The 24252-nt window shown below is 34.4% G+C and overlaps 1 protein-coding gene across 2 annotated transcripts in view; it reads right to left on the bottom strand.

Moving 5' to 3' along the window:
* The window catches only part of LOC149806491 (transitional endoplasmic reticulum ATPase), a 38895-nt gene extending 15109 nt beyond the window's left edge, over positions 1-23786 (bottom strand). Inside the window, exons 1-12 of one of the 2 annotated variants that reach the window (XM_089953811.1) lie at positions 23632-23786; positions 22314-22416; positions 14319-14491; positions 13765-13845; positions 12819-13011; positions 11768-11899; positions 8507-8609; positions 6877-7010; positions 5912-6047; positions 4412-4524; positions 3706-3870; positions 994-1116 (exon numbers count right to left, since the gene is read on the bottom strand). In XM_089953811.1, the coding sequence (XP_089809937.1) occupies positions 994-1116; positions 3706-3870; positions 4412-4524; positions 5912-6047; positions 6877-7010; positions 8507-8609; positions 11768-11899; positions 12819-13011; positions 13765-13845; positions 14319-14491; positions 22314-22416; positions 23632-23648 (1473 nt within the window). In that variant the 5' untranslated portion in view covers positions 23649-23786. Of the gene's footprint in view, positions 1-993; positions 1117-3705; positions 3871-4411; positions 4525-5911; positions 6048-6876; positions 7011-8506; positions 8610-11767; positions 11900-12818; positions 13012-13764; positions 13846-14318; positions 14492-22313; positions 22417-22942; positions 22966-23631 lie in introns of those variants that run through there. The other variant, XM_089953820.1, reaches the window with a different exon arrangement.
* Between the last annotated feature and the right edge of the window lie 466 nt (positions 23787-24252).

The following is a 24252-nucleotide window of genomic DNA, read 5'->3' as shown; positions in this document are numbered from 1 at the left end:
AAGGAGTTTAAGCTAACAATAAGTCCATCGCCAGCATGTCGAGCCAGTGATCAAAGCACTGGTGTAAAATGTATGAAGTTAACCTGAAAGGCAAATAGTTAAGTGTGCATGCGACAGAATGAATTATTTTAGCTTTATAATGATTCATGCAAAGTATGAAGAAAATGAATCAAGAGTACTGGAAATATAAAGAAATGAAAAAAACTTTAACCAAAAATTTTCTATGACCATGACCTCGACTGTAATTTCAAAAGGGGCAAGCATGCTGCAGAACGAAACAACTTAGCTCCATCATGATTTATCCCAAGTAATTTTAGACAATTTAAATCTAAACAAATCCCCAACTTTTATAAGAATCAATCAAGGGCTTTATCAAATGTAACTAAATGAAAAGCTTTAAATGAAGCCTTTATGTAAATTTTCTATGACTGTTGTTGTTGTTGTTGTTGTGGGGTTTAACGCCATTTTTCAGCACGATAGGCTATACATGGCGGCCAGTATTAATGGTGGAGGAAGAACCCGGAAAACCCCGGAAAGAACCACCGACCCACGAGAAGCTACTGGCAGGCTTTCTCACATGCCCACATTGGCTGAATCTTAGACTCGAACCGCCGCAGACAGAGGTGAGATGGCAGTGATCCGTAACGAAGAGCGCTTTAGACCACTCGGCCACTCGGGGCCCCTTCTATGACTGTAAATTTGACACCAAGGTAAAGTGGGCAAGCAAACATATTGCAGAGGAATTGTCTAGCTTCATAACGATTCATGCCAAGTAAGATGAAAATATAACCAAATGAAAAACTTGAACCAAATCCTTCGCAAGTGTTGATCCTACTGCCACTGGTGGCATAAAAGTGATTGCAATGTCTTGCTTCCCATAATATGGGATAAATAAAAACTGCTTTCAAATGGTATGTTATTCTTAAATCTTGCCAACTAACCACAAAATCTCAAGCTGAAGCAGTTGGATTATTACAGAATTAGTATTTTTACCTGCACCAATTCCTGTAGCTCTTTCTTGACGTTTTCCAGGCCACCAACATCTTCCCAGGTGACTGTAGGCACCTCCACAGCTGTCTCCCTCAGGGCACTTGGGTTGCTCTTGCTTAAAGCCCACTGTTGTAGAAGATTGATCAATGATGGGTGATTGCTTTCAAATGTTAGAAAATGTTTAACTTTGCAGAAACAAACAGGTTTACATAGATCAAGATCCAAGCAATCCAATTATTCCCAACTAAGGATCACTGCAAAGAAAATGCTTGGGAAAAATTAATGACATGATGTTCCCATGGAAAAATAGCCAAATAACCATTTAAAAATTCATCATATCTGCACAGGTTGAAAATCAGACTCCTATCGAATGCACAAATAAAAGGGTATGCTGGTGAATTATTTTAAACATGACACATTGATTGCAATCACAGTGATCTTTTATAATAAAAAGCCTACATGACCAATTTACAGAAAATTGTAAATTGCAAAACATTACCCATAATCTCACATACTTTTGGCTGGTTTGAAAATTTTCTTTCACAATTAACAAACTGTGCTGGAATTTTTCTTTTTCATTATTTAACAAGATACAGAAGATGCAACCATTTCATTTTACATCCCATCCCTTTCAGAGCTCATAATGCAGTAATACACACTGATAAAGAGTGACACTGTTAAAGACAGCACAGTATCATGATTATATCATTTCTCACTCTGCAGTTAGCACTGATTTTACAAAATCAGAATAATTTAATTCAGTAAATTAATAACCTTCCTTACAAGATGATGAATCTCCTCCCACTAATTTCTAGCTGACTTCAACTATACAAAAGCAGCTATTACTGAGAACTTTGTATCATGATGCAGGTATAGCCTTTAACAACAGTCCCTTAAAGAGAGGATACTTTACTGGAAAATATTTCTTCCAGGAATTCAAGAAAAGACCATTTCTTCCTAACTTCAAAGTGCTGAAACAATCTGTAATATTTTTCAGCAATAACAAGATTTCAAATCAGTTGCTGTGGTACAAGATACTGAATGCCAGTTTGACAACAATTCATTTAGGTCACAATGACATCATTAGAAGTCTTTTAGTGAAAACCCCATGTTGATATGACCATCCATTCAGGAAGAGTAGTGACAACAAGATTTTCAGGATGTCCAAACAGCACCATTTTCATTCAAGACCACCTAGACTCTGGGATGCAAGTGCATGTAAATTTTGAGAGCAAACTTCCAAGTAATTTAAGAAGACTAGCAATAACTCAGGCTAAAGCATACACTTATCCTCTCATTTGTACACCACTGTTGATTTTAAAAACCCAAAAGCATCATGGATATAAAAGAATGTACAAAACTTAATGATTGCATTCATCAATTTATCATTTTTAAACTGATTGTTACCAGGTGGCCCCTAACATTGTCATTGTGTTAGCATTTAAAAAAAAACAGATGCTGTTGTTGTAAACAACCAGACAGACTGCTCACTGACCTTTTCCAGTTTCTAGACCTGTCCAATATCAGGAAAAACTACATCTTCAGCCAATATTTGCAATGTCTAGTTTTAAATTACTAAAAAGAAATGAACAAAATAAAAAACTAACTCTTACAAACATTTTATAATGTATGTATCTCCCAAAGTTATGGAAATGTATGATCTTCCTCAAAGCTTATCAAATATGGCAAACTACATGATGTGATGCCCCCCAAAAATAAACTGACCAAGGCAAATATGGTGCCATGTTACTGAAGAAACTCCCATTTGGTTTGAAACTTTTTGTGCATTTTAAAAATCCTTCATGGTTTTCAATGAAAATGGTAGGGGGTTACAAACAACAACAACAAAAAAAAAAGGGGGGGGGGGTAAATGAACTCCATTACAGATGGATGAATTTTATTCTACTTCTTAGGCTAAAAAAAATTAAATTAGTTCTAGGAGAGGAATTCAGACCGAAACATATAACCAAGGTTATGATCAGATCTGATATGCATTTTAAAAAGAAATGAAACAGAAATTAAACACGTCTTAAAAATAACTTGGAAGTAACATATCAATTTAAACTCTAGCAAAGTTAAAGAAACAAGCCAAAAGCAATCTGTCCTATTAGAACAGTCATAGATGTAGGTCCCATTATGAATCTTCTAATCCAGTTCTAATTGTGGCTTTTGAAGCTGCAAACTTTATTCATCTTACCAAACAGAAATTCTGATCTAACATCTCATCAAACAAATTTTTTTATGTACCATAAAACATTATTCTGGTTCTGACATTATTTGGCATGATTTTAATTTCAGTTGAATGAGTATGCAACCATTTATTTACAAAATTAAGGCTTTATTTTTTTTTAAAATGATCACGATGCCAATCTGTTTGGGATATTGGGGTAGTTCAGTTTAAGAGCATGATACAAAATTCAAAGATTACATATTCACTCCCCAACCAAGCCCTCGATGTGTTCCTGGGAAATGCACTTACTACCCATTGACTCTGCTTGGTATAGTCAAAAAATGTAATGATATAAGTGTCATTAAAAATGAATCATCAAGCCAGCTGCTAGAATTTGAAATGGTCATTGAACAATTCATAACAGAAATCTGTACAATTTCCATTATAAGTCTGCAGATATGTTCAACTGTTCCAATGCTTTCATTTTATCACTTTCCTCTGGATTCAACCCTTAAGACTGGCTTTAAATTTTAGGATCATCTTACTCTGAAGTTTTCCATGGTGACAGCCAGAGAATCCAAAACTTCGGCATCAATCTGTTCATCCTCCAGGTCAATTAGGTCCATCTTCTCACGGATCTGTTGCAAAGCAGCTTCGGAACAAAGTGCAGCCAAATCAGCTCCAACATGACCATGGGTTTCTGAAGCAATCTTTTTTTGAAAGAAGAATAAAACTAATTTTTCAAATATATAAAAAAATATGGAAACATGAGCACATCAGATTTTTTAGTCATTTAGCAAGGATACTAAATACTGTTTGGTTTAATTTTCATTCACTAAATATCAGTGACTCATGACTAATGGCATAAATTGAGGCATGTAGAAATAAATGAAAATGTGATTTGTCATAACGTCTATTGTAAATTCAAATCATCAACCTAATTTCAATTACATTTTACACATCAATGATCATACTCATGTTTAATCATAATATTCAATCCAATCTATACTTTGCACAACAAAAGAAAAATTAATGCAATTATTTTTCTCATCAAAATATATAAATCTTTCATCTAGTTAAGAAAATCTTTTTTTTAAAAATTTCTGAATGTTAATCCAATAAACAAACAAAACAAATATTTATCACAGCTACTTTTAACAGCTAAATATACCCATGGTATGTTTACTATTTAACAAAAAACAAAGGAATTGTCCTCCAAAAATACATCTAAATATGATCAAAACAGGTTACCTGCTCCAAATCAACATCTTCAGCCAATTTCATGTTCTTTGTGTGAATTCGGAGAATTTCAAGACGTCCTGTGGCATCTGGGATACCAATATCAACTTCTCTGTCAAAGCGACCTGCAGGTTAAAGTCAATAATTTATTTTCATTTCTTTTTTTTCCCACATGGAAAGAGAAAAGTATGTCTGACAATTAGTCTACAACCTCCATGTTTTAGCAACTTTGGATAGATTAGTATCAAATTTTTAACAGGTTTCAATCTAAACAAATGCATTTGTATTTTTATATCTAATTTAAGATTTAGGTAACATAAACATATATGGTACTTCAACAAACACATTTACTGATATCAGGGCTCAAAATATATGGTAGTCGGCCAGCCCATGGATAGTAAATATCCAGTTGGATTAATAGTTTTCATAATTCCAGTAGTCCGATGGCTACTGATCTTTCAGTTGTCATCATTCAGTCTCTCATGGGAAGAACTGGTGAAAATTCTGCAGGGCCATCTGGCTACAAATAAATTCATCTTAAATTCAATGTTTGGAATTGTATGGAAAAAAGGTAATGTATGACCAACTGTTGTTATTATAATGTATGTTGTACCTTCCAATCCTGGATTCAAGCTGATAAAATTGATCTTCATTTTAAAGATTATTGAAAGGAACAGTGCAGTAAGCCCAAACATTATTTTTTTAAAACTACAGCTGTATATGTTTGGGTGAGAAACATTTTAAATCTGATAGCATCTGTGCTGCCAGGATTTTACCTACAGTAGGGATCCCCCTCCCATTGTTAATAAAGCTAGGGGAGATTAGAAAACGGGTGCGGTAATATAGGAATCATCTTAGTTTCTTAGATGAGCAACTTCCTCCACGGCATGGACGAAATAAGAGATCTTTAAATATGACATGAATAAACTGAAGAAAAAAAAGAGATTCTGGCCAGTTCTTTATTTACCTAACATTTAACTATCCATCTCTCCCTCTTTGTGCTTTACTGTTAGGGTGCTACTGAAATTAAAATCTCTATCAGATGTCTCCTCTGGTTGTAATAACATTAATCTACTGACTGTTTCTAAGCTTAATCTGTTCCTTAGCTTAACGAATGGTTCATCTAAGCCAGCATCTGAAATCATTTTAAACTTATCATTATGTTTTGCAATAAATTCCATTCCATTGTTCACTCTGATAATTCTGCTGTTTACTTTGCACACTCCTGCCACCACTGACTTGTACCTGAAAATAAACAGTAATTTTCTGCCCAGCTATGCTTAACTATCAGTTACTATTTCACCTTCAGGTTATGGACCCTAGTTTGCACATGTGCAACTTGAAGAATATTAATTGCAGAGCTGTCCAGGACACAAGTGTATATGTTTCAAACAATATGCAGGATTTTTAAGCATCGTTCATCTGCATACTTTGTTCTGGGCAGCGGTACTTTGCAGAAATAAGTCTACTTATTTTTGTTTTTCTTTCTTAAAAATTGATAAGTACACATACCAAATCTTCGAAGAGCTGCATCAATGCTGTTTGGTCTGTTAGTAGCAGCCATGACTATCACATGGGACCTCTGTTTCAACCCATCCATCAAAGTGAGCAACTGAGAAACGATTCTCCTTTCTACTTCACCATGTGTCTGAAATTAAGAAATATCTACCTAACAAAAATGAACAAAAATTGTTCTTTCTATTTATTCTACAGATCATATAACAATGCCCATACCAAATGTAGTGAACTTGATTGAACATGTCCAGGAACCATGTAAATGTAAACTATGGTGCTTATAGTAACTTGTTAGGGTAAAGAATTTGGAGACTGCTTATTCTGGTTGTGCAAATATCAAAGCAAGTTATGGTTTGTTCATATTAACAACTTCAAGCTTGTGAGATTCAAGGAAATAATGAAGCTTCTTCTAATAATATCTGATCCAATAAGATTTTGCAATTGTAAAATCATGTAAAGCGTATCTTGGCAATTAAGCTTTAGCAACTGAAAATTAAAAGCTTATGGCTGTTCCATTTAAATATACATACCACTACAGTGTAGTCTGATTACTTGAAAGAGTTCATCTCACTGCAATATCCCCCTTGCCCTGGGATAGCAACCCATGAGTCAAAATACAAGGACTGTCAGATATATGATGTATCTTTCTACTATGGCTGCATATATAAAGTTTGATGAGAAAATATTTTGGAAATGTCTTTATAATTGAAACTGAGCCTTAACTCCATCACAGGGGACCCAGGTGTGTGTCCAAGGATATGCATCCCCAATTATTAACAGCAACATGAAGAGAAACATGAAAAATAACACAGTCCCATGGACTTTGCCATAGAGCAGTTTACATGGAAATGTGGTGACTGACAAAAAACAGATGGAGAGTATCACAATATATTCCAACAAAGCATGGGGATGAAAAAGCTTTTGTTCAACATTCGATAGCATTTTAAAGCAGAGTTAAATACCTTTTCTCTCTTGGGTGCAATTGCATCCAATTCATCGATGAAGATAATGGCAGGTGCATTCTTTTCTGCCTCTTCAAAAGCTTTTCTGAGATTACTTTCTGATTCTCCAGCTAATTTACTCATGATTTCAGGACCTGTAAAGAAAGCCATATTGAAGGACTCAATATAAAAGATATCTTTATTTGTTTTCTATCAAAGTAACAAATCACAACATCTGTAAGCATGCATGAAACATTATCTTAAGATTACGAAAAAATTATATGCTATGCCATTTCTATTTTAAGTCCGATGGCTAACTTGAGACATTTCTACCAACAGAGCAATGATCCTGCCACAGCCAACTAGATTAAGTAGTACTTATATCATATTTAATCTGAATAACATATAACAGACCTTGCAGAATAACTCTGGGAGCAATTAACAGTCAAATGTAATTAAATTCTAATCATAAGTTGAGACAATAGGACAGGAAATTACACCTAACAGTATATTCTACTTTAACTGTAATGTCTTTTTCTTAATGACATGGACATACTCAAGACTGATACAGAGTTATATTTCTCGTAGGCAATGAGGAAATCCTTTAATATTATCTCTGATGTGTTATCAATGCAAACAAAACTGTGTTAAAGGAATAAAATGTCCCCTTTGTGGCAGGGCTTAAAATGTTTAAAACATGATGACCAATAACAGGGTTCATAAGCTGGAACCTGATTTCTTTAATTTAAAAATGTAATCTCTCATTTTAATAAAAGTGATCATTTTGGTGGTGGAATAGCACATCTTCATAACCATAAAAGGTCTTCATACCAGTTCATTCAGCTGCAGAGTTCATTGTGAAGAAGATTATAAGGTCTTACAAACATTTTCAATGAGTATTTTATTTTTCATAAGTTACTTTGTTTATCACTGCATACAGAAGAACAAAAGTAGACAAAGAAACATGCCACTGCAGCAAAGGGGTGCTACTCCATCTGGAAACTATCCATGAGTTTTCTTGACAACACCTCAAATGCTTACTGTTTAATCTGGTTAGATTCAGCTGAACAATTTTTGAAAAATCACTTAAAGTTCTATATTTAGTAACAGTAGCCATTTTAGAAGGTGGAACTGCATTATTTTTACTATTATGAAAGGCCTTCATATCAAGATCATTTTTGTAAAATTGTTAAAAAGTTAGGTTTCTGTTTAATAATTACTGTGAAGCTGTTGAAAGTAGAATATCAAACTCTAATTCAAGTATCACATGTCTGACACCTCTCCAGGTCAGCCCAGTTGGCTACCTGCTGCCACAGTGTACTGTTGGAATTAACACTTGGCTCCCATTTCCTAAGTGACACAGACAAATAAACTGCTGAATGATACTTGGCTCCCATTTCCTCAGTGATACAGAAAAATAAACTGCTGAATGTGCCATTTACAACCAACAATCAACCAACCAACATTTTACTATTTTTTTTAAAAATGTAGCCATATTTTATGATGGATCAACATAATTTCATATCTCTGAAAGACAATCAAACCATTATGCTCTTTTAACTTTGAGCAAATTTTGTGGACCAGATGAAATATATGGAATAGTATTATTTATTCCATTTCACTTTACTAATGTAAAGCACACAGCACATACCATTGATGAGGAAGAAGAAGGCTCCTGTTTCATTAGCCACAGCTCTTGCTATCAGAGTTTTTCCTGTACCTGGTGGACCATACAGTAGGATACCTCTTGGTGGCTGCATATAAAGACAACATATTAAGCTCTTTTTGTTCTTTTTTAAACAATTAAGTGACAAAATTCATTCAACTAATTGTGGGGTGGGTGGGTGGACAGTCAGACTGGATGAATACCAAAACCTTCAAGGTCATGTATGTATGTATTAGAGTCAAACAGCGTGTCCGCTTCATACTAGCAATATGGTGCTGATTAAAAATCTCAAGAAAATAAAATATAGTGGTATCTGTTTATATTCAACAATACCAAAAAATAAAATCTTGGAACTCATTGTTCTTATAAAATTACATGCTGACCTAGTTCCTGACCTTGATTCATGAGCTGAAGCAAACGACTTTTTTTTAAATAGTGAAATCGAGGCTATACTTGGAGTACGTGACAAATAACATGTAGCAACTGTTTCAAACTCTGGGTTTCCCAGTGGAGTGACCCACATCCTAGCATCTGTTTAGTGCAGTAGCCAGATTTAATATTGATGTTTTGAAAAAGAATAATTATTCTTGACTTAGCACTGGAGACATCCGGGTGTTTTATGTTGAGACCAGTTTGAGCTGAAATTTTTAATTTTTCTTCAAATTATTTGGATTACAAGAGATTATTTTTCCCCAGAAATACTTGTGTTCTAAATTAATTCCTGGACAAGGACAGTTATCGAAATTTACAGAATTCAAACACTGGAATATTATTTTTTGCGATTCAACAAAGAACTGTTGACAGATCAGTACAACACTGCCCAGAGCATACTTCTTTGCCTTCCATTTTGGATTTCATCAGGATTCAAACTCCGTTTTATTACTAGGACGTTTTTTAAATTCTTGGATTATTTTTGGATTTGATTCATAAAACAGTATGTTCTTTTCTCATTTTTAGCTTGTTTTTCTCGGGGAAATAAATTATTTGTTAAATTTTACAAAGCTTGTTGTCTTCACTGTTTTCTTGTTACTGTTTAAAAGAGTCTAAACACGTAACAACATATATTTAGTATTTTCTATCATTATTTCAACTTCAAAATAAATTTAATCATCCTTGCCATAGGGGTGACATCAATCACTAAATATGTTACACTCAGCCAACTACTAAACTTTGAATGTTTTTGTAACAGAGACACAAGTAGACATCCACTAATGAAAAGCTTCTGGCGTATTTTGAATTTTTTTCTGACAATAAAGCATGCCAGGCAAGAATTGGAGGACACAGGTACAAAATTTGTGAGAAACTCCCAAGCCCCTGCTCAATATTGAAACTCCAACAGGTGTGAAGCATAAATAAAATCTTATGAATGTTAGTATTCAATTAAAGTACAGTCAAATCTGTCGTAACAGTCACCTTTGCTCAGTGGCCACCTGTTTACAATAGCAATTCTAATTTCCTGCAACAAATTTTCTCTATAAATGTACTGTATATAATAGTCCCCTGTCTTTTGCAGTCAGTGGCCAGGTGTTTCCTAACCAGTCAATGGTTTCTCACTCTGATGCATGTCTACAACAGTGACCACAGTCTCCTGCTTCACAAGAAGGCATTGTTTAGATAAAGGAACATCATGTAAATCAATCTGTAAACATTTCTTATCTCACTTTATTCACCATACTCTAGTCATGTTGACAGTGTTAGAAGTCATTAAGTCAAATCCAAAAGCAAGGCAGTATTTATCATTAGGGGACATGGTCAAAGCAATCTGTTTGCTGGATGGTGGTAAAAGTAGATGTTATCACATCAGAAACAAATTTCACCTTACTGTGTCAGTGTGACAGGCATAATTAGATATATTAATCTATGTGTCTGTCTGTCAATTAAAACTATCTGTAAAGAAAAAGTTTGTTGTTTTGAAGAGATAAAAGTTACATACCTTTCTCATCCAAGTCAGTGGGCATTCAATATTCTAAACTTGTTTCTAAAGACAGGTGAAGTTTAAGTTCACGAGTCACAAAAAATATAGCCATAGATAGCTTCTCTGATTTCCGATTCAATGCAAGCTTCTCACTCAAGCCGCGGCTGTGTTTTGATATCGGTGAGATGAGCATGTGACTAACCCAGATTTGTTTGTAAAGTGTGAATAAGTATCGGCGTAGATTTTAAGTCAATGATGACTTCATTTATCAGATGCAATAAAGTGAGCCAAATACAGTAATCATGTGTGGAACACAAGTTGGATAGAGAACATATACACATAATTTATGATTTTGTTGTACAGCACACATAAAACAATCTAGGTAATGTAATTCTGACAATAATGATATTCAGTCTGTGGTATCTGTTGAAAAACCAATTTTAAAAGGTGAACCTGAATACAGTGGTCACCTGTGTGAAACATCCACTTCCATCTTTTCCCCCAAGAGTGGCCACTAGTGACAAGTTTGACTGTACATTACAAATATATTTATCAGTTCTACTTGTTATGCTCCTGAACATGTAAAATGTCAACAAAATGTTAATATTTACCTAGTTATTGATATAAAAAGTCAAATGTATGATAATCAGACCTATTTAATCATGATGTTCTACATCAGATTTTTTTAAAATTCATCTAGATATATTATCAAGATTAAATCTGTGCCTGTAATTATAATAGACGAATAAGAAGAAATCTGCTTTTGTCCCTTCTTGCCACACATTCATGTTTACATTATTGCTATAAAGATCATTCTAAAATGAGACTTTCATGATGCCCACCAGTGGTCATGCTTGATGCCAAACAATGTTCAATTTCAGTTGAAGCAAACTCCATATGATTATAATTTGATTTTACCTATTTACTATGTCCTGATACAAATTTCTTGTGAACGATAATGACATAATTCATATGCACTGTCTCTTGCTCATGAATCCAAGTCATAGAAGATCTGGATGACATCAACCCATTTACCAAATCTAATAGAAACAGGATGAGAAACATAATCTCTAAATCTAGAGAGATACAAAGCTTAGCTAATCATATGCAAGTAATCACATAGATATAGCCTACATCTGAAGTTTTTTGACAATCAGATCAAAAACATGCCTTAAAGAATAGCAACAAGCTCAACAAATCTGATGCAAGATTACCTCATTATTATGCACAAATCTGTAATTGCTTTCAATATTGGCTAAAATCCTGATGCTATAAACCTATAATTTTACAGTCATGTGAGCTAAAAATGTACTTGAACAGTTGATCATTACCTTCACACCTATGGCTTTGAAGAGTTGTGGGTGTCTCAGAGGAAGCTCAACCATTTCCTTGATCTGGGCAAGCTGTTTCCTGCAGCCTCCAATATCATCATACCCAACCTCATTCAGTGCTTCTTCTTCTTCCTAATGATAAACATTTATCAGATTAAATGATGCTGAAAATCTTGAAGGAAATGACAGCAAAACTGCTTTAACTTTTTTACATCATCAATATAAATAAATTCATTTTTGGTAAATGGATTTAATATCACATGATCATATAGGTAAAGATGTTATCATGAGGTATCCAAAAATAAACTTGAAAATCACATCACCACACTATTTTCAGTTAAATAAATTAAATCACAGACTGATAAATAAAAGCTTAGAGAATTTTACATCTTACATTTCATATAAAAAAAAATAGGCATAAAGTATTCATGTGAGATTCTCAATTAATTCTATATTCACCATGAAGTAGTAACCACTTATGCAAAGTTTTCAACAGCTATGGTGGTGTTTAAGGTAGTCAATGAGGTGGCAGGATCAGGAAAAACAACAAAATTGGCAAAGGACTGGCAGCCACTAACCAATACAGGTGCAAATGAACAAGTCAAACCTAAGATTGCCAATGTGTACATGGCGTAGCATGAGCAATGCTCTATGAAAATCTGTCAAGTTTTAAATAAATATAGATCTTGCAAATGATTATGAAAAACAATTTATATTATTTAACACAACTCCTTCATTTTAATTAGAATAATGGCAAGCATCTGTACAAAACCTTTAACATTTAAAGGCTTATACAAATACGTTTCTATACGCATACAAAATTATCAACAGTAGCAAGCATTTTATTTCTATCTGCTGTGACAAAAATATCTAATTATTAAGTGTGCTAAAACAAATTCCCATCCTACATTTGGAAAAGACAAGGGTACCGATGGTGATGTGTGTACATTTATGATAGACTGCAAATATCAAACTCCAAACTCTGACTGAACAACTCAAATGGACTTTTTAACCAAGCAAGGATAACCATTATGTAGTTGTTTTTACCCACCTCTCTCTTTGCAGGTTCTCCTTCACAGTGGATCACAGTGTCAGGTGCCACAATACAGTATGGGGAAGGATCTGTTTCTATGACCTTGAACTCCACAGCTCGCATACCACCACGGACCAAAAAGATGTCTCCCTTCTTTATTGGTCTGTAAGCCTCCAGAAAGTAGGGCTTCAGGTAGACTTCAAAGAGATTCCTGTAAAGAAAGAGTTCAAAATTTCTCATGTACTGGTTGTTGTTGTTGTTATAAGAATTAATACTATTTTTCAGCACCAGATAGCTATACATGGCAGCCAGTATAAATGGTGGACGAAGAACCAGGCAAAATCCCTGGAAAGAACCACCGAGAAGCTACTGGCAATCTTTATCAGATACCTACATAGTCCAAGCCTGAGACTCAAACCTACGCAGATAGAGGTGAGATGGCAGTGATCCATAATGGTGAATGCTTTAGACCACTCAAAATATTTTAACTATAATCTTTCACTAAAAATCGTCAAGTTGAGACTGTTGCTGCCTCTGCAGTTGGGAGAGAGAGAGATGCCCATGTCTCACTATCAGCTAATGTAAAATTATGGTCAAAAGAAAAGTAATATAAACATACAAGGAGTGTTTTGAAAATGCACTTATTAATACTTTCTTAGTGACATATGGGGGATATAGAATTTCTAAAATTCTTTAATTACAATTCACAAATTATATAAACTGAATGAAATATCTGCCATACAGAACCAATCAGGAAAATTACTTAATATGAACAAATAATTTTTGTGAGACACACTCAAAATTGTTCAAAACTAAATTGTGTAGCACAAGAATTATATTAGTTATACAATTTTGTACCCAGGCTAATTTACATTATGGTGTAACTTTTACTTTCTGTCTTCTCCTGCCAAAGTTTCAACTAGTTTACACTCTTTCATTAATTTTTTGCTTACAAATTACTCACCCAGTGATCCCTTCAACTGTGTCATCAATAGGCAGAACATGAATTCTTTTGCCATATTTAACATCTGGGCATGGATGAATACTGAAAATAAGTAATGATATTTTGCAAAATACATGGCTTAATTAGAATGCATAGGATTTTATTGTATTTAAATTCAAATAAAAAAAAGTTGATTATACATGTATTACAATCACAGAAAGATATTCTGTCAGTGGATTAAATTTAAAAATAGCAATAACATCACTGAACAGCTTTCTGTACATATGAGAAAGGCAAAGATAGGAAATTATGTGATTCTTCCTTAAGAACTGAAATATCTGTACATCTACACATTTTAAAGCAAATATAAGCACATCTTCAACATATTTTAATGCATTCATAATGGCTGAAACAACAGATCCACCTTAAATACATGCATAGTCTGAGACTGAAATCACGTTTACCAAAATAGACCAAACAAATGGCAGATTAAAATAATGAAATTTGTCTGCCTTGACGAATGAATTTGGCAAGCTGTAACAAACATTTCATGCTGGTGAATATATAGTATTTACCTGACAATATCTCCCAACCTAACTCTCAGGTTGTTCCTGACACATCTGTTAATTCTTATTTTCTCATCAGAAACTGTGTCATCAGAAAGGACAATGCAAACAGTTTCTCTTCGCCTCTTTCCCTTCAATAACACAGTGTCTCCTCGAAACAACTGCAGTTCATCCATCTTTTTCTGCAAATCAAAATGGAAAGATACTTGAAACAACTGACATTCAACATGGCAAAAATGTTTACAGAGTTTTCTATAACAAAGTCTATCAACCTTTGAATCCATACCAAGTGTACTGCAGTTTTATGTTCACCAAAAATTCTCTAAAGGTCATTCTTATTTTAAACATTTTTACTTGTATCATTATGTATCTCCTCTATAATCAGAAAGTACTAATAAAATATGTTTTACATTTGAGTCAAAACTGTTAGTATCAAGGCAAGGTGAGCTGCAAAAATTACAATAAGAGTCCCACGAAAGCACTGATGCTCTACTGAAAAGAACGGAGTACCTGCCTAAACCTGCAACTGAGGTGCGACAATGAATGTCTGTGGCAGAAAAAAACATGGCAATGTAATCCAAACAAAGCAAAAATCTTTCATTTTGGCTAAATGTACTAAATTCATTTTCTGATAATATACAATAATCTAGGGTATCAGGCTAGTGCCAAAACTTGGCTAACTGGAAAGCAGGTTTTATTTCCAGATCTCTGTTGATAAACAGTCACTACACTGTCACGTGACAAATGAATTGATGAAGTTCTTGTAAGGTGTGTAGCAGCCACCAATATATCAGAAATATGATGACAAGAGTAAAATTGTAAAATTATGATCCAGTGAGGAGAGGGCAAAAGTACCAGTAATCCCAAGAAAATTATTTTGAATGGCTGAAATGAGACACGGAAAAGCTGTGACATGAGTATTTGGAGAAATATGAAAGTTTATGATGGTTATACAATGATGGTTTACGGTTGTATAAAAGTTTCTTTGATTGTCACTGGCCTTGTACAGTGCAAGTTTCCTAAAACATGTAAGAAAAGATTATTATTCTCATTTATTAACTTGAATACTTTCATTGTTTTGACAAGTCATCTGTGAAGAAATGTTGATAACCCTTCTTTCAGCTTGTATCTAACTGTTTTCTCAATATCCTGGGGTGCCTGCTGTGAGGCACACAAAAAAACGTTTCCTATTGCACTGGTTTTAAAATTAGGGTTTAGCTTTCTTTTAATGTTCTATAAATTATAAAGAATACACAAGATCAATTTGATGCACATATCAATTTCAGTTTTTTGTGTTTAATATTTTTTTACCCTGTGGTGAAAAAGGTGCTAGGGTTGGCAAGGAAATACTGGGATGGTCAGCTGACTGGAAACAATTTCCTTTGGCCTGAGGCAGTACTGCCATTTTCAAAGATGAAAGTGACCAAAATACTGCTGAAACATCTGTATAAACCTGATCTTTCCTGTCTGTGCTTTATCATTTTAGGATGGTTAGGGAGCACTTTCTTGCCAGCTGATCCAAAATTAATTTTGTCTCTCAGCCCAAGCACCAGACAAGTTCTGGTTCCTCCAATTTCCGGGAAGAAAACAATAAAACATCTCCTGATTGTGACATTTTTCTTCTAGCCAGCACCATCTGAATGGATTGTTCTTACAGACTGGTCAAAGTTATATCCATACACATTCCTCTTTCAACAAATTTCAAATCTGAAGATGCCACAAAAAGACCTGAGTGTGAGAGACATTACTAGAAACTGCATAATAAGCAACTGAAACAATGAACAATACCTGCCTGCACAATTAACTTCTGGTATGTGGTGTCTTGGTGTTTCATTACCTTCTTTCCTACTCAAATAACATTCAGGAACAAACAAATATTCTGATTTTAAAATAGATAAAAGTCGGCCAGAAAGTTTACCAAAGAGAGGGAAAATTGGTCAGTATTAAAAAACTGGATTTCTGACTTAAAGCAGAAAATTTCTATCTCTGCTAAATGCAGAAAATTGGGGATTAAGGAAGTCACATGAAGTCCTTGTGGATCCAGGGCAACACACTGGTGGGTGGCCCAAATTTGTGAAGCTCCCCTCTTCGTCCGCCAAGCTCCATGATTCTATCAATTCTGAACCTGTTTATTTCAGAAAATTTTGAAGGCCTCTTCTATCACCAGTCTTTTTCCTCTGAACTCATTTTTTAAAACTCCTTTTGTGCCACTACTCACCAATCAAAACAACACGGCTGCCAACCAGAGATTGTACACTGCTATACAATAATTGATCACTCATGACAACCACACAAATGATTAATGGTGATGTGTGTATAAATTGAAGTCACAATGTATAGGCATTGTTACTATTCATTACTGTGTTTGAATGCTACTAAAAAAGAATCAGTGTATCCCTTAAGGTTGCAAGACTGAGAGTCAAAACTGGGGGTCAGGCTGAGTAAAAAACAAACTCTGGTATCAGAACTGGGGGTCAAATAAAAAATTTGGGGGTCTCTGAAGCGCAAATGAGGGTAAAGGGAAACACTGAGAATTATTTTGGCAATGCAGCCAGATTTGAAAATTGATGGGATCTTAGTTAAATAATTGCTTAAATTAACACTGTTGTACAAAATTCTTGTAATATTTGACAAAGTAACTTTAAAATACAACCCATGTTTACATAGCTTTTGTTTAACCCTTTACCTCATACAACCGTCTTTGGACGCCTCTACAAAAGTCGCATCGAAGCGACTTTTGATGCTTCTACAAAAGTCCCATAGAAGCGCCTTTTGACGTCTGCTGTAAACATCAGCCATTTTAAGCCGGTTTTCGTAGCGCCACCTTCGGGGAAAACCCCTTATTAGATACTACATTCATTTCTGTGAATGACAATTACGTCAGATCATGTGGTCACTGTTTATGTACTGGTTGATATCTGCTATTTAAAGTAACTGGGTCGTCATCTCCACTCTCCAAAATGGCGGTCGCGATTTCATTCAGTACTTACGAAGTTTTCATGATTAGAATCACAACTATGAAAGATTCAATAACCTAGGTAAAGGCTCTGAGATTAATATAGGCTGCAATTAGTTTTTATAAATTATCAAATTTAGATGACTTAGTGATGTAGACACAGATGAAAAACTTGTAAATTTCGAGTATGAGAAATGGCAGCACTACGGTTGGTCACACAGCCTCACTGACATGACGGTGAATGAATTCTCTCCAGATTTTAAAGCACATAACAAATTCTTCCGTGATAAATAATTACACAGCTATAACAATCAGACTTTACTCTTAAATTGTTCCACATGTAATAGATGTGTACCAAAAATGTAAAATGGTTAAAATTGCTGTTAAACGTAACATACACTACATTGCTTAATAGTTCACAGGCAAGCTATGCGTATGCGGTCGACTAGGTAACCTGTGTTCTATGTATAGCGAGCTGCACTTTGTCACTATGCTCTATGAGGTAAAGGGTTAAACATTCAATAGCCCTGCATCCCTTTCCAATGGAACTCAATGGATTTACACAAAATGGGGCTTGTCCCACTTCTCCAATACTGAACTTAATCTCTATAATGGGAGCGTGCAACCAATAGCCCTTATAACAATTACAAATTGTAGCCTTTTCCGATTAATTATCTATTTAGAGCAGTACTTTATTGATAGTAACTGATTATATAGAGTTAGCAAAGTGATAAATCTGCCAATTCAAGACTATATACAAAAGTATTGTAAAGTGCCTAGATTTTGATAATGTTGCCACATACATCATTAACTGTAACAAATGTATGTTTCTTTCCAGCCAAAATTCCCAGGTCTATTTATTTTGTTCACCACAAGTCTCTGTAATTTTCTCACCAAGAAAAACTTGTAACAGTTACAGCCTATTTCTTGCTTAATATGGGTGAGATGGCCTTACTTGGTACACTATACACATTGTGGGTTTTGGAATGCCCACTTTATACCATAGATATGGACAGGGCAAGATATCAAGTAGGTGGAAATGATGCATGTCAATGGAATGTGTTTTCTGAGAGAAATAATGCAAACTTTGAGAATTTGATCCATATTTTACCTAGAAGCTCAGGTCGTTTATTACCCTGCAGCATCAGGCGGTACCTTTGATGTTCTTTCTCTATAAATGATGCTTCATAAAAAATACTTACTGTATTGGTTATAAATCTGTCATAGTTTTTCTTTAATTCACATCATACTTCCAAGACCCCCCACTGAACAAAATACTGAAAGTAGTATACAAATAACAAATGAGCAGCATCTTATCACAAACACGAAATACATTCATGTAAGAGACATATTTACCATTTATTACTTCTGTTCTTTAGATAAGATATTAAACAATGATGTATACTTCAATAATAATGTGTTGGACATCGCATCAAACAATAAAATAATTAAAAACTGAAGATGCAAATGTTCTTCAATCGCTTAATCAGTTATTACAACTACGAAAATTAAATTGATTTGTAAAGAGTATAACCAGGGATTGTCCTGGGCTTCGCCAATGTCGCAAATTGCGATTTTTTTTTCTTATTGGCGACAAAAATATCCCATCTGGCGATTTTTTTGGCGACATACTTTTTGGTTATTTAATCTGTACATACAATCATGGATTTGGACTGGTTAAATTAAAAGGCAGAACGAAAGGAAGCCACAAACTTGACTAAGCAATGCATTGGAATCAATCTGTTACACAAACGATCCTTTGTTCTTATTGACAACCCCATCTTTACAGTGCATTGTTACATCATAATCTGCTTATGCTGACATCTGGGCTGAGGACTGTATGCTGCGATACAGTCAATCATGCTACCGCACTATACCTACAACTGACCGACTTCTGAAGACGCGAATAGAACAGATACAATTAATTGTATGGCTAATCCTTCTGTTTTTTTATACATATACCAATACAATAGTTTTGCTGAACCTTCATAGAAAACTGATAACCTTTGAAGTACCGACTACTGTGTATTAACACAAAGCAAATGGAAAAAATCTCAATCACAATTACATCTGTCGCCAGTGCAGCATTTTACTCATTGATATTTTCCTTTTGCCATCAGTCCCGTGTTACGGCTGCAGAGGCTTACACTCCGCAACAAGAAATAGCAAAAAAAAAAAAAAACAGTTTTGCATAATTAATAATAATTATTTATTTCTCAAAATACAGGAGTGAAAGAATTCCTAAATTGGGTGTGAATTTATGCTTATATATACGGTCCAGTATTGCCAGGTGTTGACTCGTGTAAGTTTCATTCGTGGGAATGGAGATCCTATTTTTCTTGTCGAGAAAATTTATACAGCATTCAGTGATCATTCTTGGGAGTTAGGAAGCAATTCGCTACAAGCTTTGTGAAGCTAGTCGGGGGGGGGGGGGGGGGGACTGCTGAGAGACTACTGGTGTCACCTGTCAGCACTGTACACTGTGAACGTGGATTCCGTATGATGAACCTCATAAAAATTGACATCAGAAATAAGCTCTACATCTCATCTCTCAAGAATTAAATGAGAATCAGCATGTACAGATGTGAAAAATTAGACTTTGAAACTGCATTCAACAAGTGGGCAGCCCTAAAATCGCGACGGATCTTCATGTAACACTTTGTAACATTTTGTTAATGCTTGTTGTAATTAAAGTATTAACTAACCCATCTTTTGTAATTTTCTTTGCCTGTTACATTAATAGACTAAATTAACACTTGGAAAAAATGTACACTACTTGTTTTGGTGACACTTTTTGAAAATTGGCGACAAAATATTGAGGTTGGCGATTTTTTTTGCGACAGCTTTTTAAAAGCCAGGACCATCCCTGATAACAATCTTTGAATGTGTGGAATTTGCATCCTCTGTATTAAAAGATGTGTTCTATCAACAGTCATTAATGTCATTAACAAAAAAAGGGTTACTTTGTTCATCACTCTTACAATGAAGAAAAAGTAAAGACATGACATTCTTGCTGTAAAGTCAGCCCCATTGCACATTAGCTTCCTACCTTTTCAGCCAACAATTGTAAGTCAGGATGTACATATATTCAGTTTCTAACATTCAAGGAAGGCGCATAACTTCACTATTATTTTTAGTATTGATGTTTAATAAAAAAACAACATTAACTGCTAAGTGAAAACATTTTTTGTTTGTCACGAGCCAAAACTAATAAGATATTACTTTGTTTTTAAAAAAGGCTGGGATCGGAATATCAGGTTAAGTTTCTACATTTTCTTTTGTAAAAGTGGCTTCAAGCAGTATATAAAGCAAACCATATATAATCTTTGCTGTCCCCATTAATCTTTTGATACAGCACATTAAACTGAAAGGTTTAATGCCAGACCTGCCAACCCTGATGAGTCCATCTCAGTAAGGCAGTTATTTTTTTTCTGTAAGATTGACCAGTTTTCGGTAAGGTGTAACAAAATATCAATAACTGCTATTGTAAAGCTGGAAAACATAATTAAAAGTTCGATGCTTCGACAATAAACATTATGTTCAACTGAAAAGTTTGTAAAGTACATGCAGACTTTATTTACCACTAGTACAGTTGCAGCTCAATGGCTTGTTACTATCTCTCAACATGACATAATTCTTGGAAATTCTTTTCCTTTTCATATGATGATGTCAATCATATCTCCCACCACGACATACTCAAATTGGCATGTGATGTCCAAAATATGTAATTGTGTCCTTTCCAGCTTTTATTCACAAGAATCTGAATACTCTTTTTATTCTTCTGTGTTGATTATTAACACTTTTCTAGAAGCTTATTTTCCCTTTCGTCTTAAACATGCATAGCTTTCTGGATGCCACTTTTAAAAATTCTGTAATAAACAGTTAGATCATGCAGACACTTTGCATGAACAAATAAGTGCACTTTAAAGCGTCTGTGGTGCTGCTGTAAAGTTAGTCTGGTTCCCTGATTTATTTCACTAATTCTAACATGAAACCCAGATCCAAATAAAACACAGATGAACCAATTATCCGGATTTTTCGGCAATGACTATTTTTTCATAGTTTTTGCTAGTATGCCATAAGTCCATCTTTTAAGGGTAATTTTCATAAGACATATGGCAAAATTGTAAGAGTTGGCAGGTCTGTAATGCAGCCACACATAGCTATGTCATGTTTAAGAAAAAACCTACTACTCTACAAGCATTCTTTAAAAAAATATGTTTATATCTTTGTAATAAAACTGTTCATTACATGCAAGAACGAGACATGTAAATATATACAACTTTCAATCAATGGCATGATTTGTTAATATGTTGCTAATTGTACTGCAATTTATTCATGCAAACAGAACTTTTGTACAGTAGATGAAACGCCTCATTTATCAAGAAACTGGTACATGTACTGTCACAAGATTTTCGGTCTTGGTCTGGTACTGTTTTGTTCAACGTTCATTTCTCTCTTTGTCTGAATCCACAAAAGTTACGTTTAGCCTCTGCAGACCATGTTATGATCTTGACAATTATATAAGGTTGTGTGAAGCTCAAAACTATCACAAAATTGTTGAGCCCATGTCCAGTAAACACTAAATTTGACATTTCTTGCCTAAAATGCAGGCCACATGCTGCATCAGAAGGGTGTAGGTCCATGAGGGGTACTGTGTCAAGGAAACTGGGAGTGAAGAGGAGGGCCATGTATGAGAAAGACCACTGTGATATAAATAAATTTACAGCACAATTAACTGACCCTCATGACAGAGACACTGCATTTGAGAGTTGATGGGGTAACATGGGTTTATTGATTTGGTAATAAAAGTAGCGGGAAGTTCTAAGCCATCCTGTAGTTGTATTCTGGACAAATTGGAGATATCTGGCATATAATACACTTAAATGTCTGTTAATGGTTAATATTCAAGTAAATAAATCTTATGGCAAAGGCCTTTTGTGGTTTTGATCACATGAAAAAATTCAACACAAAATTTAGAAATATTTATCGCAATGTTTGGTTATTCCATGAATGTTGGCAAAAAAGAATAATATATGATATATTACCTGAGACAAGGAAACAACTGAGTTGTCTTCATTGATTGCCTCTTCAACAAGGAGACGATTTGGCCTCTCCTTCCTACGAAGAATCGCAGTAGAAAGATCATCACTGAAAGGAAAGAAAACATCAGCATCTGCAATGGCTTGCATAGCAATCTTCACACATTTTACAGGAACTTGGAAACCCTTCCTCAAGCTTTCTAACAGTGACAAAGAGGATCAAAGTGTAAAATCTATCACATATATCAAACTTATTTGCCTGCTATTCTTAACAAATTGATAAACAACTTTTCTACATAAATTTAATGACATTGTGATGGTAGTTTAAGTGTGCTTGGAACATAAATTTTACATAACATCAGAATAAAAACAAAACTTTTTTTCCCATGGCATTTGAAGTACAAATTTCCTTCTGGCCTCTATCCTGATATGTATAAGCTATAACATGCCCTACTGTAGTATTTACTTTCATCAGTGTTTTTGATAAATGGACCATGTTAAATACAAAGTACAAGTCATTATAATTATACATTTTTATCATCTGCTTCCAGTGATCAATGTTTATAATATGCAGATATCTGGAGAACAATCTCTCCTCATACAGTAAAAAACAGTAGATCTTGAATAAAATATACCTTTCCATTTTGTGTTCCTGTTCAATGTGATCAAAAATTTCATGAAGTAATTCTCTCCTGATTTATATGCACCTGTCATAATTATGACTTGACAGAATTGAAAGAAGCCATGATGACTGTGACGCTTATATAGCTCCCGTTCTTATAAATGACACGTGTATAAAACCTGTAAACAAACCATACCTTGCGGATGACGTAGCAACCTAATTTTAGAAACAAGGAATCCCCTTCCCATAAAGTTACCTTATTCCAGCACAATTCAAGAATAAACATTTTATATGGTAAAATTAACAGCAACTGTACGTGTGTTCGAACGATATTATTCGTTGATGATAAATTTAATGTTTTATAACCGGCAGATCAGCTGATCCCGAACATGCTTGCACCGGTCCACAAAACAAAGGTCCATTTTTTATATTCGATTTTTTTCCCTCAAAAATACCCAAAAGGAACCCAAATAAATCGACGTACTTACTGAGACAACTACACATATTCTCGTTCTGTTATAACAAGTTCTCTTTACATGCTTATATGTAATGAAAAGTATATTTTTTTCATGAAATGTTAATAATGACACCGTCCATTATGAGAATGACAAAGTGAAATTGACCTGTACTGTAGATATTCCGCATCAGACTTCTAAATTCAAACTTCATTATGATGAATCGAAACGGTTAATATAAACTTACCCAGTACCTTCTGCCATACTGTTTTAAATTATGAGCTGTAAATGCTGTTCTAATTTACAAAATAGAGTGCTAGATTTCGTGTCTGCTCTGTTGCGTCGAAAATGGTCGGTGTATAAGTCTCGCCGATTGACGTGACTGTGATTGCATGAAAACTCAAGCTAATTCTGAATGATTATCTATTTCACACAATTTAAAATTTACTACATGTATATTTTACAGAAATTAACTATCAAACGAATAAATTAAAATTAGTCCTATATTCGTTCAAATGTCTCTATTAAGTTGGACGAGATTCAGAAATTTAACATTCAAAATTGAACTCTATCTCTAATGTTGCGTACCAGTCTAATCCTGGTAGACGTGGTACTCGGATTATTCATAAATTTGTCCTTAGTCTTGAGGTTGAATATCGTCATATTATGTTCAAACTGTGACGAACGTTATGGTTGGTTCTATTACTCAAGCACTGAATAAATGTACTTAATTTAATGGCCAATGACAACAACAAATGTCAAGCAGTCTGTGGCCTGCAAATATAAAAACCAAACATAACATCATGTTAGATGTTAACGTTTTTTTTTTTTTTTTCTTTCAGTACGGCCTATACCATCAAACTGTATA

The sequence above is a fragment of the Sinohyriopsis cumingii genome, chromosome 1, assembly GCF_028554795.1.
Source record: "Sinohyriopsis cumingii isolate HCF-2022 chromosome 1, ASM2855479v2, whole genome shotgun sequence".
NCBI classification, from domain to species: Eukaryota; Metazoa; Mollusca; class Bivalvia; order Unionida; family Unionidae; genus Sinohyriopsis; species Sinohyriopsis cumingii.
This window is presented reverse-complemented; position numbering and strand designations above follow the sequence as displayed.